Source organism: Lactuca virosa, chromosome 4 (genome assembly GCF_052849685.1).
Source record: "Lactuca virosa cultivar CGN04683 chromosome 4, Lactuca_virosa_CGN04683_v6, whole genome shotgun sequence".
Classification (NCBI taxonomy): Eukaryota; Viridiplantae; Streptophyta; class Magnoliopsida; order Asterales; family Asteraceae; genus Lactuca; species Lactuca virosa.
Genome location: NC_136429.1, coordinates 356709373 through 356726087, shown reverse-complemented (window position 1 = coordinate 356726087; position 16715 = coordinate 356709373). Strand labels below are relative to the sequence as shown.

The 16715-nt window shown below is 36.0% G+C and overlaps 1 protein-coding gene and 1 long non-coding RNA gene across 2 annotated transcripts; one reads left to right on the top strand and one right to left on the bottom strand.

The window, feature by feature from the left end:
• Nucleotides 1-1270: 1270 nt before the first annotated feature.
• LOC145108661 (uncharacterized) lies at nt 1271-5476 on the top strand. The gene has a single exon (XM_079045734.1). It carries the CDS (start codon nt 1437-1439, stop codon nt 5253-5255), a length of 3819 nt encoding a protein of 1272 aa, XP_078901860.1. The 5' UTR covers nt 1271-1436; the 3' UTR covers nt 5256-5476.
• Nucleotides 5477-10172: 4696 nt separating this feature from the next.
• Nucleotides 10173-12331, bottom strand: LOC145168966 (uncharacterized). The gene is made up of 4 exons (XR_013742201.1): nt 12190-12331; nt 10915-11421; nt 10747-10812; nt 10173-10433 (listed from the first exon to the last, which is right to left on the bottom strand). It is a non-coding gene; the product is annotated as an uncharacterized LOC145168966 (long non-coding RNA).
• Between the last annotated feature and the right edge of the window lie 4384 nt (nt 12332-16715).

Here is a 16715-nt window from a genome sequence, read left to right as displayed (position 1 = left end):
GCACCTGTTAATTTCTTGACTGACCCGACAGAAGGAAGGTCAACCCTCAGACCGGCTGACATTTTGATTTTTGGATGGGTCGAAGGGAAACACGCATGTGTGGATCTTACATGAGTATCCCCTCTCGTGGGCCTGAGGGCTGGGGGTTTCACGGCGGGACATGCTGCTTTAAAAGCAGCTACAGACAAAGTCACCAAACATGAGAAATCGTGCATGGAAAATCAACACGTGTTCATACCATTTGCATTTGATACGTTTGGTTTCCTCGCACCGGATGCGGTAGAGCTTCTTAAAAGAGTACAACGAATCATGCATAGTAATGTTATATCCCCTAGATCTTCGGATGTAGTCTTTAAAAGAATTAGCTTTACCATTCAAAAAGGCTTAACGACACAACTTGTTGCCCGTTTGTCATCTCACTCATTGTACAATGACAATTAAAATTTTATGGAAACCATCAACTTCTTAAAAAAAAAAATCTTTATATTTAATTTTTTGTTTTATCAACCCGTATAACATACGGGTTTCACAACTAGTTTTTATATATATTGGATGTTTTTATTTTATTTTGTATTTTTGAATGATTTTGATTTTTTTTTTAATATTTAGCGGGTACCTGTAAAATCGAACCATGGTTAAACGCCTCCTCACGCTTCATTCAGGTACTTGGACAATTTGGTTCGGTTACAGATATTGCAAATGAGGTACTAGGGTACCATGTTCACATCTTACAATTTTATTAAAACATCGAGAATAAACATAACATAATAGTGGTATGGATTGATACTCGTATGAAAAAGGGTTCTCAATAATTATTTGCTGGAAACGTTTATATTAAAAATATTATTCGTAAATAGTAAGATTGTATCCATGAGAATTTATTGGTGGTGCTTTGTTTAAAACAAAGAAAAAACTTTTTCACAATCTCATGTTCGTTATTTGTGATCGTTGTTTTTTTTAAGTCCAAAAATAATAAATTTAGACGCACTTGTATTTTATATTATTATTTTAATGAATAAGTGCAATTATAAAGCTCGTGTGGACACGTACACTAATTAATTAAAGTAGATCACCAAAAATGTCACAAAAACATGTTTAAAAATGTTCGCCAACTGATTAGGACTACTATAGACCACCAACGTAAAAGTGATTATTAATTGTTCAAAAACTGAAGTTCATAAATAGTTAAAGGACTAAATATGTAACTTAACCCTACCCCTCAACTTGCCCGGCGCATGTATTTCTCTCGATTCCCGGGCCAATAAATTTTGAATTCAAACCCGAAGTCGAACATAAACCCTAAAAACACAATCCTCTCATATACTTTCTTATCCTCCTCCACCACAAAAATTCTAAACCTTCAATAAATTCTAAACCCTTCATCTTCAATCTCAAATCCTAATCTCAATACCACACAAAGCACTAAACCCTAATCCATGGCTAAAAAGAAAACAGACCCCCAAGCTGAAAGCAACTCCAGCAAATCCCAAGACACGGCCCATGATAACGAAATGGATGAACCTGCACCAGTGAAGATTAAGAAACTTAAATCTCTCAATGCATTGTTGCTTAAAGAGACCGTTGAGCGGCGTCAACAGGTCGATTCATTAACCAAGTCGAACGCTCATCTGAAATCCGAGTTGAGTCGGTCTGAAATGGATAAAAGCCTGTTGCAGTCGGAGATTAATGGGGTGACTGAACAAGCGGTGATGTTGGAGATTGAGAAGGGATTAGTTTCCGTTTTTGTGACTCAGCAGGTGAATCAACTGGCGGAGGAAAAAATCGAGAGTTTGATGGAGAAAGTCGGGAGCTTGGAGGGTGAGATGAAAAGAGCTTCGGAGGAAAAGAGTGAAATGGAGAAATCGAAGAGTGAGAAAGAATCCGAGATTATGGATTTGAACAGAAGAGTCGATGAACTTATGGCTAAGGTTGATGAAGAGAGACGTGTTTCATCTCGTGCTTGTGATGAGAGGGATGAAGTTAGGGCCATGTTAGGTGCTAAAATTCAGGAGGTGGATGAGTTGCAGATGAAGGTAAGGGAAGCAGAAAAAACAGAAGCCCATAATTCGGAAGAAATTTTGGAATTACAGGCTAATTTTGACAGATTAGTCCGCGAAAATAAAGTCAATAATCAACGGGTTGATTCAATAACGAGTGAAAAGAACTTGATTCAGGAGAGTTTTGTTGAAGCGAATGAACAGATTGATGTTTTGAAGAAAACTGTTGATACCCTACTGCAACAGATAAAGGCGATTGAAGATGATAAGAACACCCAGGAGAGAAAGAATGAAGAGCTGCAAAATTTATTGGGTGAACTCAAGGATTACATAGAGGACATGAAAATTGACGAGCAAGAATTGCAAGAGAAAATCACCGATCTGGAGAACAAGTATGCTGTAAGTTCAGAAAACGAGGTAGCACTGAAAAACGAAATCGATGGGTTTGTTGAAGAAAAGAAACAAACAGATGAAAAAATCAAAAGTTTGGAGATTGAGAAAAGTTCGGTTCTGAAAGATTTGCAGGATGCCTTGAAAGAATTAGAGCTCCAGAAACTCAAAATTGATCAGATACTTCAAGAAAAAACTGAATTAGAAGATGCCAAGATTCAAGGAGAGAGTGAAATCGTCAAGATGAAAGAACAATTGACAACATTTCAAGACACGATTTCATCACTTGAAAGCTCTGCAATCAATCAAAATGAGAAACTCAAGCAATTAGAGGAAGAAGTTGGCCACTACAAAGTATCTTTGGATCAAGCCACAATTGAAAGAGATGAAGCCCTCAAGACCCTTCAAGAACAAGAAGCCATTAAAACCGATTTCCAACACAAGATTACAGAAATGGAAAAAGAAATCGAAGATTTACATGAACTGGAGAACAAATATGCCACAAGTTCAGGAAACGAGGTGATATTGCAAAAGCAAATCAATGATTTGGATGAAGAAAAGAAAGAAAAAGATGAACAAATCAAAAGTTTGGAGAACGAGAAAAGTTCGGTTCTGAAAGAGTTGCAGGATGCCATGAAAGAGTTGGAGCACAAGAAGCATACAATCGAGCAGATAGTTCAAGAAAAAGCAGAATTAGAAGATGCCAAGATTCAAGGGGAAAATGAAATTGTCAAGATGAAAGAACAATTGATTGTACTTCAAGACACAATTTCAACACTTGAAAGTTCTACAATCAATCAAACTGAGAAACTTAAGCAGTTAGAGGAAGAAGTTAGCCACTTCAAAGCTTCATTGGATCAAGCCACAATTGAAAGAGATGAAGCCCTCAAGACTCTTGAAGAACAAGAAGCCATGAAAACCGATTTGCAATACAAGATCACAGAAATGGAAAAAGAAATCGAAGATTTACATGATGTGGAGAGCAAATACGCCACAAGTTCAGGAAATGAGGTAATAATGCAAAAGCAGATTGATGGGTTGATTGAAGAGAAGAAAGAAATATATGAACGTATTGAAAGTTTGGAAAATGAGAAGAGTTCAGTTCAGAAAGAGTTGCAGGATGCCATGAAAGAGATAGAGCACCAGAAGCATGCAATCGAGCTGATAGTTCAAGAAAAAACCGAATTAGAAGATGCCAAAATTCAAGGAGAAACTGAAATTGTCAAGATGAAAGAACTATTGAGCGCATTTCAAGACACGATTTCATCACATGAAACCTCCAAAATCAATCAAAACCAGAAACTTCAACAATTAGAGGAGGAAATTACCCACTACAAAGCTTCATTGGATCAAGCTATAATCGAAAAAGATGAACTTATCAAAAGTTTGGAGAACGAGAAAAGTTTGGTTCTGAAGGATTTACAGGATGCCATGAAGGAAATAGAGCAGCAGAAGCATACAATTGAGAAGACAGTTCAAGAGAAAACAGAATTAGAAGATGCCAAGATTCAAGGGGAGAGTGAAATCGCTAAAATGAAAGAACAATTGATCGCATTTCAAGACACAATTTCATCACTCGAAAGCTCTACAATCAATCAAAAACAGAAACTTGAACAATTAGAGGAACAAGTTAGCCACTACAAAGCCTCATTGGATCAAGCCACAATCGAAAGAGAGGAAGTTATCAAAAGTTTGGATAACGATAAAAGTTCAGTTCTAAAAGATTTACAGGATGCCATGAAGGAAGTAGAGCAGCAGAAGCAAACAATCGAGCAAATAGTTAAAGAAAAAAGTGAATTAGAAGATGCCAAGATTCAAGGGGAGTGTGAAATTGCTAAGATGAAAGAACAATTGATCACATTTCAAGACACAATTTCATCACTCGAGAGCTCTACAATCAATCAAAACCAGAAACTTCAACAATTAGAGGAAGAAGTTAGCCACTACAAAGCTTCATTGGATCAAGCCACAATCGAAAGAGAGGAAGTTATCAAAAGTTTGGATAACGATAAAAGTTCAGTTCTAAAGGATTTGCAGGATGCCATGAAAGAAGTAGAGCTCCAGAAGCTTACAATCGAGCAGATAGTTCAAGAGAAATCTGAATTACAAGATGCCAAGTTTCAAGCGGAAAATGAAATCGTCGACATGAAAGAACAATTGATCGCATTTCAAGAGACAATTTCATCACTCGAAAGCTCCACATTCAATCAAAACAAGAAACTTAAGCAGTTAGAGGAAGAAGTTAGCCGCTACAAAGCTTCATTCGATCAATCCACAATCGAAAGAGACAATGCCCTCAAGACTCTTCATGAACAAGAAGCCACTAAAACCGATTTTCAACGCACGATTTCAAAACTGGAAAAGAAAATCAAAGATTTACATGAAGATTTATCAAGAGCGACAGAAGAATATTCGAAAAATCTTGCAGAAAAGAACGAGTTGGAACATCGTTGTGCTGAGTTGACGAAAGACATGGCTGTTTTAGAAGCAAAACTTGAAGAAGCCCGTGTTGAATTTAATGAAACAAAGACTAAAATTGGATTAGCAGAAGCTAATTCGAATCGGGTCTTGAATATCTTGAAGAAAACATTATCGGGTAGTAATGAAACCACTCGTGATTTTGACCTAGGAAATGGAAATGGGTATGAAGAAGAGATAAAAGATCCTGCTACAGAGCTTGAAGAAATCAAGAGGGTTTTCAAGGAGAAAGAGAGCAGAGTTGAAGAAATGAAGAGGAAACTTGAAATGGTTGAAAATTCTGCTGCTGAAGTTCGTAAGGAGAAGAGCTTCTGGGCAATGGTGTCATCTGCAAGTACACTTGTAGCAGCTGCTGCTGTTTCTGTGGCGTATGTTTCTAGAACCAACTGATTAGATCCAAATTTTGAGGTTAATTTCATTAATCTTGAATCTTGATTATGTATTAACGTGCTAAGGAAAATAGTTATGGCGTTGAAATGGTTTGCTTTTGGTTCATAAAAGTAAAAAAAATAATCTTGATCTGTAAAGATCAATGTGGGTTTTGAGTTTTGTTTGTTGGGATTGTCCTTTGATGATATGAAAGAAGTCTATAGAGTTGTTTTTGTTGATTATTGATGTGATGTTATATGATATGATGATAAAAACGATCAAATCCTTGATGTATTGAAGATGTTCGGTGTTAATTTTGATCTCTGATTTAGAAATCAAGAAGTTCAATAACTAGGAATGACACAATACTTATGTAATTTTAAAGAATGTGTAAAATTATCAAATCATAAATGTTAGAAGTAACAATATAATTTTATTTATTCATTTGTTACACAATTGTGTTTTGAAAATTCTATTCGTTTATGCCAATGTGGGATCAAAACTATGGATGTGAGACATTTTGGAAATCATGACGTGTAATTCATTTTTCATTGCATTTATTATCCCGGAGGTATCCGATCCCCTTAGAGGGACGGGTGTGGGCAACGCGCGTATGACGTTATCAGATGTGACAGCGCCATAACGGGTGAACACCGCCCACCCATTACATGTTATGTGATACGGTTCTGGTGTCCTAAGGCCGGCCCCATGGCCAGATCCTTTAGAGACTAGAACAAGCCTTTGTGACACTCTTTGGCGACAGTTACTATCTGCTACCAATACCCTTGCATGGAAACACCCACGTTGTTGCCACGTTGCCTACGAATTCCATGTCCCTTATTATTAGTATTCCTTGCATTTTATTTACTTATTGTAATTATTTATTTTCTAGCAAAAGTAAACTAGCGGTTACACCCATGTTTCTCATTTCCTAGTTTTTAGCCATTTGCATTGTTATTTATATAGATGTAATTGTTTTGTTTTGAATAGAAAAGAATTTGATGAAACTAGTATCTCTTTCAAGTCTTGTTTCTTTAGGAGATTAGCCATGAATCGGCCCTATCTTGGAGATTGACCATCTCGAATAGGTCTCTATCAATGATGCTTTCATTCTCGTTCATCATGCCTCCCCGCGAAGATCCGTCTACCGACGACACACTACCAACTATCCACGAGCAACTCTCCACACTCATTGCTATTTCCACTGCTAATCTCCACCGTCTTGATGCAATTCTCACACAAATGACCGCCGTCAACACCCTCATCGGCATTCAAACCGGAACCATGTCCAAACTTATCCCGCCTCCACCTCCGCTTCCACCATCGGATCAACAACAAAGGCCGCCGCCACCGGCACCCCCGCCGTCACCAATCCAATTGAAGAGACGACCGTCGTTGCCCCCATCACCAAATGAACCGCTCCCACAACCGCCATTGACAACTACCTCTGGACATATCCTACATCTCAAGCACCTTTTCCAACTGTTCGACCAATGATTCTCCACCCTCTTTACTCTCAACATGTACTTGTTGGACCTCGAGGACGAGGTCAATTTTAAGGGCGTAGGAATTGATACGGTTCTGGTGTCATACCTAAGGCCGGCCCCATGGCCAGATCCTTTAGAGACTAGAACAAGCCTTTGTGACACTCTTTGGCGACAGTTACTATCTGCTACTAATACCCTTGCATGGAAACACCCACGTTGCTGCCATGTTGCCTACGAATTCCATGTCCCTTATTATTAGTATTTCTTGCATTTTATTTACTTATTGTAATTATTTATTTTCTAGCAAAAGTAGACTAGCGGTTACACCCATGTTTCTCATTTCCTAGTTTTTAGCCATTTGCATTGTTATTTATATAGATGTAATTGCTTTGTTTTGAATAGAAAAGAATTTGATGAAACTAGTATCTCTTTCAAGTCTTGTTTCTTTAGGAGATTAGCCATATCGAATCGGCCCTATCTTGGAGATTGACCATCTCGAATAGATCTCTATCATTATGTTATCCCTCACTATTGTGGTAACGTATCGTAACGCGGATTAATTCGAGCGTTGCAAAATTAAACCATTTAAAAACGGTACAATTTCAAAATTCATCCGTTTAAAAACGGTAACTTTAATAAATAATTTTTTTTACTAATTACATTTTCATTATAAATATATATATATATATATATATATATATATATATATATATATATATATATATATATATATACCTCATTCTTTTTACTACACATATTTCTCTATATCTATTTACTAAATCACTCAAAACACAAACACAAAAATCAACCAACTATGGATCAAAACCCGAATACTCCTCCTCCAAACACAAACACATCCACTCTAATAGGTTTTGCGGCATACGAAGGCTACATAAACCTCCTCAACTTGCAAAACTTACCACAATTTCCATATACCGCCAATTTTTTCAATCCCGCCTCACCCCCACTACAATTCTCTACCTCGCCTTTTATATGACAAACAACCACACAACCCCCACCCAAGCAAGAAACGGTTATTGAGATGCAAGCCGGGGGTAGTCGGAAAGCATCGGGAAAAAAATGGAGATCAAAAAAGAAAGGGAAAGAGGTCGTGGTCGGGGCGGAAGAAACGGAAGCACCTCCAACATGGTGGACACCGGAGGAAGAGCATGCGTTGGCGGTGGCTTTGGTGCGGTACTTCAAAACAACCAACTTTGGGGAAGAAGAGAGTTGCTTTTTGGGATGCCGTAATTGTCAAATTCCGCACAATTTTGAACAAGGGTGACACATATGGCAATAATGATATGCTTAGTGGCAAATAGACTCAAATTAGCCGGAAGTGCACCAAATTCAGTTCCATATACAACAAACTTTCTTCACAACGTCAAAGTGGTGCCAATGATTTTGATGTGTTTAGAGCCGCGAGTGAGGAATATCACGTGCAAATGGGTCACGTATTTGAGTACGAAAAAGTATGGGAGATAGTGAGGAAATATCCAAAATGGATAAAAACGCCAACATCATCGGAACAACAATCAAAGAGGTCTCGTGGTTCGGGTTCGGTTGACGTTTCCGACGGACACACGAACATCGACCTCAACGCGGACACCGATGAGATCCCGAACGAGTTTGATGACATCGAGGAAATCTCTCTACCACGACGACCGATGGGGCGCGACAAAGCGAAGCGCGCGCAACGACATGCACAGGAGAATGAAAGTCGGCTTCGAGAGCACGAAGAAATGAAAAAAAATCGACGCGCACACGGAAATCGCAAATAAAAGATATGAATTGCAACGGGAGCATTTGGATTTCCTTCGTCAAGAAGCCGAAGAAGATTGCATATCGAAGGATTTGACAATTCTTACGACAAACGAAGAAAATTTGTCATCGAGACGAGCTGAAGTGATACGGGGGATGAAGACAAAGATCGAGAGCAAATACTTTGACGAAGAATAGTTTGTCCGTGTTTTTTTTTAAAATTATTAGGACTATCATGTGTTTTTTGTTCAATGTTTTTTGCTGTGTAATGTTTTTTTTTTAAAGTTTGTATGGTATTTATAATTTACTAGTTAATGAAATTATGTTTTATTAATTTATATGTTTTTTTATAGATATATGACATAAATAAAAAAAATAAAACAAATTAGAAATATATGAAGTAAATAAAAAAAATAAAACAAATTAGAATAATAGAAATTAAAAACATAAAAAAAAAAAAATAGAAAATAGTATGTGTTATCCCATGTTATTTGGTGTTGTCCATTTCCACCTTTGGTGTTATAACACCAAATTGTGACTAAGATGATGAAGTAGACAATTTGGATGTGATAACATGTAATAACATACTGCCCACACCTAGTAGTCTTAGAATTCTAATGCACATAAAAAGTGCGTGCAAAATTTTTAGCCAACCCATTGAAGCACATCATTTAGTTCGTTGGTAGTCCAACTCTCAACGTGTTTACATTCAAGGAAGCAAATCCTAGATGTGTCTTGGATAGTGAATAGTGAATGAGATGATTGTTAGTCTAAAATTACAAAGAAACAATTTATGTTTTTGGGAGTTGATTTTGAAAAGACATAATTATTTAAATTGAAGGTATCTTGATTGGTTTTCAAAAAAAAAAAAAAAATTGGAAAAGTTGGATTAAATGTGCTTTGCACTCTTGTTTTTCATCCCTTTTGGTTAACGTTTATGATCTCAAAAGGTTTGCCTTCAAATAAACGTTTATCTCATTTTTCTATAGACATTTATCTCCTTTTCTATATTTATTATTGATATGAATGATGTAAATGTGATTCTTTTAGAAGCTATAGACGAGGATTAGTATTTGATGGAGTTAAAGTGGGAGGAGACTTCAAAGAATGGTGAAACCTACTTTCATTTGTTATGACCATTACTCGGATATCGAGCTTGTCTACTTGGCTTCCGTATAGAAAGTTAATTTACAAAAAAAAAAAAAAAAAAAAAAAAAAAACATTTTCGGGGTTGGTTCCATGCAGGGCCGGTCCTAGACAATTTGAGGCCCGGGGCAAAACAAAAAAAATGGGCCCTTTTGGAAACAACGGTTGAAAAATAAAAACACTGTTGAAAGTACATTGCTATAAAAATAACCCATTTTAAATACGAAAAATGTTATTAAAAGATATAGGTAAAGTAAGACGCTAATTTGAGAAACAAACAAAAAGACATTGCTATATTTTGTGTTTTCTCCTTTATTGGGCTAAATTGAAAAATAGCGATTTAGTTTAAAGTTTGTGTCTCATAACAACAAACTTTCATTTTAATAGTTGTTTTAAGTAATGCATTTAAAAAAAATTAATACACAAACTTACATATATGGTCCTTGTAAATTAAAAGAAAATATATCATAAAAGGTCAAAGAGATACATGGATCAAATTTGTTAATAACAAGGGTAAATATGTCTTAAAGCCAATAAAAGGTCCTTATTATACATATAATAAAGAACATCTTCAGTATTGAAAATTGCCAACAGGGTAAATCTGTCTTAAAACCAATAAGAGGTTTAGATTGTAAAAGAAAAATATGGTTTCAAATTCCACACCATCTTTGAACAACAACAACACACAATATGATCTCAACCTCATCTGTGTATCAACCAACAGTAAAAGCATAACGGTCTAGAAATATCTTCATGTCTTATCAATCCATAGCCAATCTTTATATAAGCTAATTTAATTTTATACCTGTAAAAATAGAAAATGCATAGCTATCAGTCCCAATATTCTTGCTCATTTAAAATTGTCCATGGTTTTCTTGTACATCAACATAATTAGTTTACTTTAAAAACTTATGCATATATCATCTTTGAGTTTAATTAGATTGTTCGGTAATAGAAGGCTAACAACAAAAAGATACCAAACATACTAAGAAAGTATAAAATTGAAACTAAAAGATAAGAAAATGCAATGAAGAAAAGAAACCAATTCTAATTTCCAAGTAATTAAAAAAAAGACAGATAAGAAATCATCTCCAAAGAATTGGAGAAGACTGACTTACAATTCACAATCAGAAGGTAGTGATTCATAATCGGATTCAGAAGGTATATACTCGGATATTCTGATCCTACACGAAATAAAATAATGAAGTTAAAAAGATATATTTTACTAAAAAAACGAAGTGATCAAATAATCAGAAATTTCAAGAATGCAAGAAAGTATAACTTACAGATATTCACAATGAGAAGGTCACATACTCTCATACACAGAGTCTACTCTCGATTTCGTCTTATTTTCAAGAAAAAGAAACTGGAAATCGAAAATAAGAAGATCAAGAATCGAGATTCACATTCAAATTCACTTGTGTTGTTTCAGTAAAATAAACTGAAAATCGAAAAGAAGAAGGGCAAGAATCGGTTTCAGTTTTCTGGAATCGTGAGAAAGAGAAACAGCCAGATTCGATTCACTGGTTGTCGTTCCTAAGGGATCGGTGGTTGTTATGAAGAAACTCAGAAAATCCGAAATATAAGAAAATCAAATGGAGAAGAAACACTTGAAATCTGGAATAAGAAATTAGAAATAGAAGAAATCGATTACCGTTGTTTCTCGAATGAGGAGAAACATCGTTTGGATTTTCCATAGAAATCTGAAGAGTTATTGCGCATTGGAATTTGGAAGTAGGAAGCAATCGTCCGCCTCGTCAGCATCACTTTCTCCCGCTTTCTTTTTGGATCGGCTATAATAAGAGTATTGGGCTTTAAGAACAGGTCCAACATACTTAAAACTATTAGGATATCACCATATAAACACTATAACAAGTATAAAATCGGGGCCCTATGGCATTTGGGGGCCTGGGCGGTCGCCAGCTTGCCCAGGCCCATGGGCTGGCCCTGGTTCCATGAAGTGGAAAGAATGGTGAATCTTGTTAATCTTTCATGGAAAGAATGGTGAATCTTGTTAATCGCTAAGGGGACTTTTCTATGCAAGTGTTTGGGTATTCCACTTGCGGGCAATAGGTCTATAATACAATATTGACATCCTATTATCAAATTTTAAAATGAAGCTTTTTGGGATAAAAAGAAGCTTTTGTGTGGAAGTAAAGACTTTATCACTCGGAGGGAGGTTTACACTTATTAGATTGGTGCTTTGAAGTCAAGGTAATTAGTGGTATACTCGTCCGGTGGACGGCTTTACCGATGTAAAAACCATAGATTGATTTTACTTTCTTTTATAGCATCCTACTTTCATTTGTTCCTATTATAACATTCAAAATAACTAAAAGGGTAAATTACACGAATAGTCCCTGTGGTTTGGGGTAATCTGCGTGTTTAGTCCCTATAAAGAACTTTTAACTCAGACCATCCTTATGGTTTGGTTTTGTTTCGTGTTTGGTCCCTAATCGAGTTAAAAAGACTAATATACCCTTTTATATTTCTTTTTGACTTTATTTATATTGTTTACTCATTATTTGTAAAAATTATACATCAAAATAAGATGGGCCCACCCATCGTATCCTACGCGCGCCCTTTTATCCCTTGCCTTCTTCTCTTTTCAGCTCCATGTCGAGATTACCTTTATTGGCGGTAGTACAAACCAGAAACCTGGTTCACCGAAGAAAAATTAGTTTTGCTGGAGATTACACAACAAGTTACCGACACCACCTCAATCATAATCTATCCTCAATCACCATACGAAGCACCTCCCTAGTCAACACCATGAGCAGCGACTAGAGTTATTTGATCATCTGCAAATCTGGGTTTTAGTTGTTATTGAATTTACTAATAAGTTGATGTAGACCTCATTATTTTGATTTTTGGCAATTCTAGAAAACTTGAAGTTTCCATGATATAAAAAAACCCACAAACCATTCAATAAGTAATTATGAAGATAAGAACAACATAATTATGAAAAATAAATGTATCCGTTGAAATAGAAACTAACCTTCAATATATGATGACGACTTAAAGATAACCAACTATAAATTTAACAAAGTACTAACCATATATGGTGACTTCTGGTTGCAGGTCGTCTTGTTACTGTAACAAAAGAAATGCTATAAACGCAATGACTTCAAATTTTCATTTTTTTTTGTTTTGGTATCAAATTCATGGACTGCAAATAACAAAAGCAAAAAAAAAAGATAAGCAAGTGCAAGTAACATAACATGAAATAATGTTCATATATAGGTATTATATTTCGATTAACTATTAAATTAGTCAGCATAAACTGAAATGTTGTAAGAGTTATATAGTAAAAATATTTCAATTGACCAATGCATTAAATACCATAAGGTGAAAACTTGTGGGAGTTTCAAATGAATAAATAAAGGTTCAAGATAGAGATAATGTGGATTTTTGATCAAGAACCTTAATTGATGATAATGATGGGGATTTTAGGTTACAATAACAATGTACTTGCATAATTTCACTTAACACTTAAAGGTACATGCAACCTAAATGGATATGTGCCTTTTTCACATCTAATAGCAACATACTAATGAAAACACAAACTAAAATCTTATGAATCAAAATTCATGGTCAAGAACACATACCTTTTGTAGACCCCAATCAAGCTAATCAAAATCTTCTTGTCTCCTTAAAAAATCTAGCTTCAGTAGTGTGCGAGCCTCTAATGGTTCACACCCAAAACAAAAGAAACCCTAGAATTTAAGGAGAGGGGGGAGAGGGGAGGGGAATTTCATTCTCCCCCTTTAGGTATGAGAAAGCCACGAAATCTTGGTGCTCATGGGTCCTATTTTTAGTTTAGGTAATTTAGGGACAAAACAAAATTTGAATGATTAAATAATAGATTTAATCCCAATTCAAATCCTTTCCTTATTATCAACTAGGAGGCTTTTGGAAACCCTAAGAAAGGATCCAAAACCGTCCATGCCATGGACTATTCTAGAATTGTGTGACATCCCCAATTTTACTGTCATTTTAAAACTTTTTATTTATGCTTATTTCAAACAAAGTTTATTTATAAATGCGTAATTTGGTTCCGTAAAAGTATTTTCGAAGAAATATTTTTCATTGATTTATAAAATCCTGGGATGTCATAACTGATACAAAACATAAGCATAAACATGCCTTACACTATCTTAGACTAACAGTCTACATCTCCTTGAATCTCGTTCATGTACCTTTGTACCATTACATGTGATACAAAAAAGTTGAGTGGGTCAGGTTGGGAAACCTAGTGAGTACAATAGGGTTTTCAACCCACAATAATATAGTTAATATGTTTAATCATCAAACAAACAATTAACCCAATTACTCATCCCCGTTTTCTTCTATATTTATTTCTAAGAACATCTCCGAAGGATCATCACATACATCACAGTTCATTGCTAAGGACTTTTCCTAATGTTCATCGCCTAATCATTGCATTTTATATTTCCATCGCTAAGGACTTTTCCTAACGTTCATCACCTAATCATCACATTGAATACACGTTTCTTACATCGCATGAACTCATAATTCGTTGGTAGAATACATTGTATGAATAACGGTTCTTACATCGCCTGAGCTCGTAATTCATCACCTACATGTTGTAATCCTGCCGATGTTCCACTGGACTATTTAGATTAGTTTGTGGCCATCATCTATACTCTAGTAGATGAATACATCGTAAACATCGCAAGTAAGGGTCAGGGCATCTCCTAATCATCTTTCATCTCTCATCTCCAAACTCTCATTGTAACACCCGCACATTCGAGCTAGACAATTAAGATTTATTAAGCGGTAAAACGACATTTTGATAGAAGATTATTTAGTATAAATAATCTTAACCAAAGTTATAGTATATGTGAAAAGAATTCCATACATATAAAGAACTCCTAAATCTGACTTCGTGAAAGGAAATTGTGATTTTTAGAAGCTTCAACATAGTAGTGTACAACTCAAAAACCAAAATCAAAATCGGTCGATTTTTAGGAAAAGTAATCTAAATGAGAGTTGAAGATCTCGTCAACACTTATATGTCGATATAAAGACAGTCAAGAACAGATATCATATGAAAGAGTTCTAAATTTTTAACAGAATTTAACAGCCTAAGCCTGTTTAAGAGATTTAACCCTTGAATTGTGTTTTGGGCCAAAGGGTAGAAAAGGAAAAGTCATAGGCCGGGTTCTTGCATGAAATATAGATTTTTGTTCGAGAAGTTTTTATTCCAAGATATTTAGATAATATTGTTGGTATTTAGTATGTTGCTATGCTGTAGTGATTTGTTAGATCTGTATACTATTATATAGGATGTTGTTATGCAGTAGTGATATGTTAGATTAGTATCCTGGTATATAGGATGTTGTTATGCTGTAGAGATTTGTTAGATATGTATCTTGGTATATAGGATGTTGCTATGCGGTAGTGATCTGTAGATCTGTATGTCTACGTATACTTGATGGTTAGCATATAGTGGAGTGCCCTAGGGACTGTATGTAGTCATGTAGGATAGCCTAAGAACTCTTGATCTAGGCTTTCTTGCCTGTTCCATGTTTGGTTGTGGCTCTAGAGTAGGATCACCTGTCCGAGTGTCTATCTCACCTCTGAGTATATACGGTTATGTATTCCTTGTATTGTTGGTATTTAGTATGTTGCTATGTTGTAGTGATCTGTTAGATTTGTATCCTGGTATATAGGATGTTGCTATACCGTAGTGATATTTTAGATCTGTATCTTGGTATATAGGATGTTCTTATGTTGTAGTGATCTGTTAGATCTGTATCTTGGTATATAGGATGTTGCTATGCAGTAGTGATCTGTAGATTTGTATGTATACTTGTACTTATTGGTTATCATCTACTGGAGTGCCCTAGGGACCGTATGTAGTACTGTAGGATAGTCTAAGAACTCTTGATTTAGGATTTCTTGCTTGTTCCTTGTTTTGTTGTGGCTCTAGAGTAGGATCATCTTTTCGGGTGGCTATCTCACGTCTTGTTACTTATGGGTATGCATTTCATGGAGGTTATTTGGTAGTGGGACATTGTGTTGTGAGAGGAATAATAGGCGGTAGTAAGTTGTATGATTGATGTTTGCATGTATTATGTGCCTGCTTGATCCTTGATTGCTTATATGTCGACATATGGTGGTAGTGGGTTGAGGCGGTCCTGCTCTGTGTTGTAGGCCAAGATACCCGGTGTGGGTCAGCTGTAATTCGTAGGCACGGAGGCTTAGGAAGAGCAGTTGGGTTGCTACGGTAGGCCAACAAACCTTGGGTATTCCATCCCGATGGCTGATCGGACCCGTTGCATGTTGGCATTCCGGTCCGCGAACTGATTGGGCCTGGGCATTCCAATATGATGATTGTGGGCCCTTATGCATGCTTGTATGTTTATTGTATGGGGTATTTTGGGGGGAAACTTACTAAGCTTTGTGCTTACCCAGTTGTTTATTGTTTCTGGTATCATCGGTCATCATGGGAAGGTGAAGGCGTGACTGTACACATTCATCAGCAGCAATGAAGATTTTGCGCTTAATATTACTCTGATTTTCAATAAATGTATTTGGAATAAACGGTTTTCTTCATAGTGGATTTATAATTAGAAAGTTTTACTTTAATTAAATGAAAATTTTTGGTTCTGAAAATGGGACGTTACAAGTTGGCATCAGAGCCCTGGTTTGAGCGAATTGGAGGAACACTTTTGTGAATCCAGTGTCAAACTAGGATCCGAGAGTTTTCACAAAATGTTTAAAAAAAGAATTTATAATAAAAGGGTTTGGTTAGGAACATAGGCTCGGTCTCTTGTCATGTTCTTGTTTGATTGTTGGCTTGGGAGTGGGAACATGGACCTTGACTTAAGTTTGGTTTTACAGGAAGATGCGGTGTGTACAATCAGTCAGAACTCGAACAGGAAAGTGGTTCCCAAAATATCCATACTTGCTATGTTTGTTGAGTTTTGATTTTGCTGATATATGGATTGTTAGAAAATCATGCTAGTGGATAACGTTCTTTTAGAAACTGTTGCATAGAAGTGCCCGCATTTAATATCGCCTAATAATATAGGGAGTTGTTGGCTATATGTTACTTGAT

What these genes read in the sequence shown, in the direction of transcription:
- LOC145108661 (XM_079045734.1), top strand. Translation starts at nt 1,437, where the DNA reads ATGGCTAAAAAGAAAACAGACCCCCAAGCTGAAAGCAACTCCAGCAAA.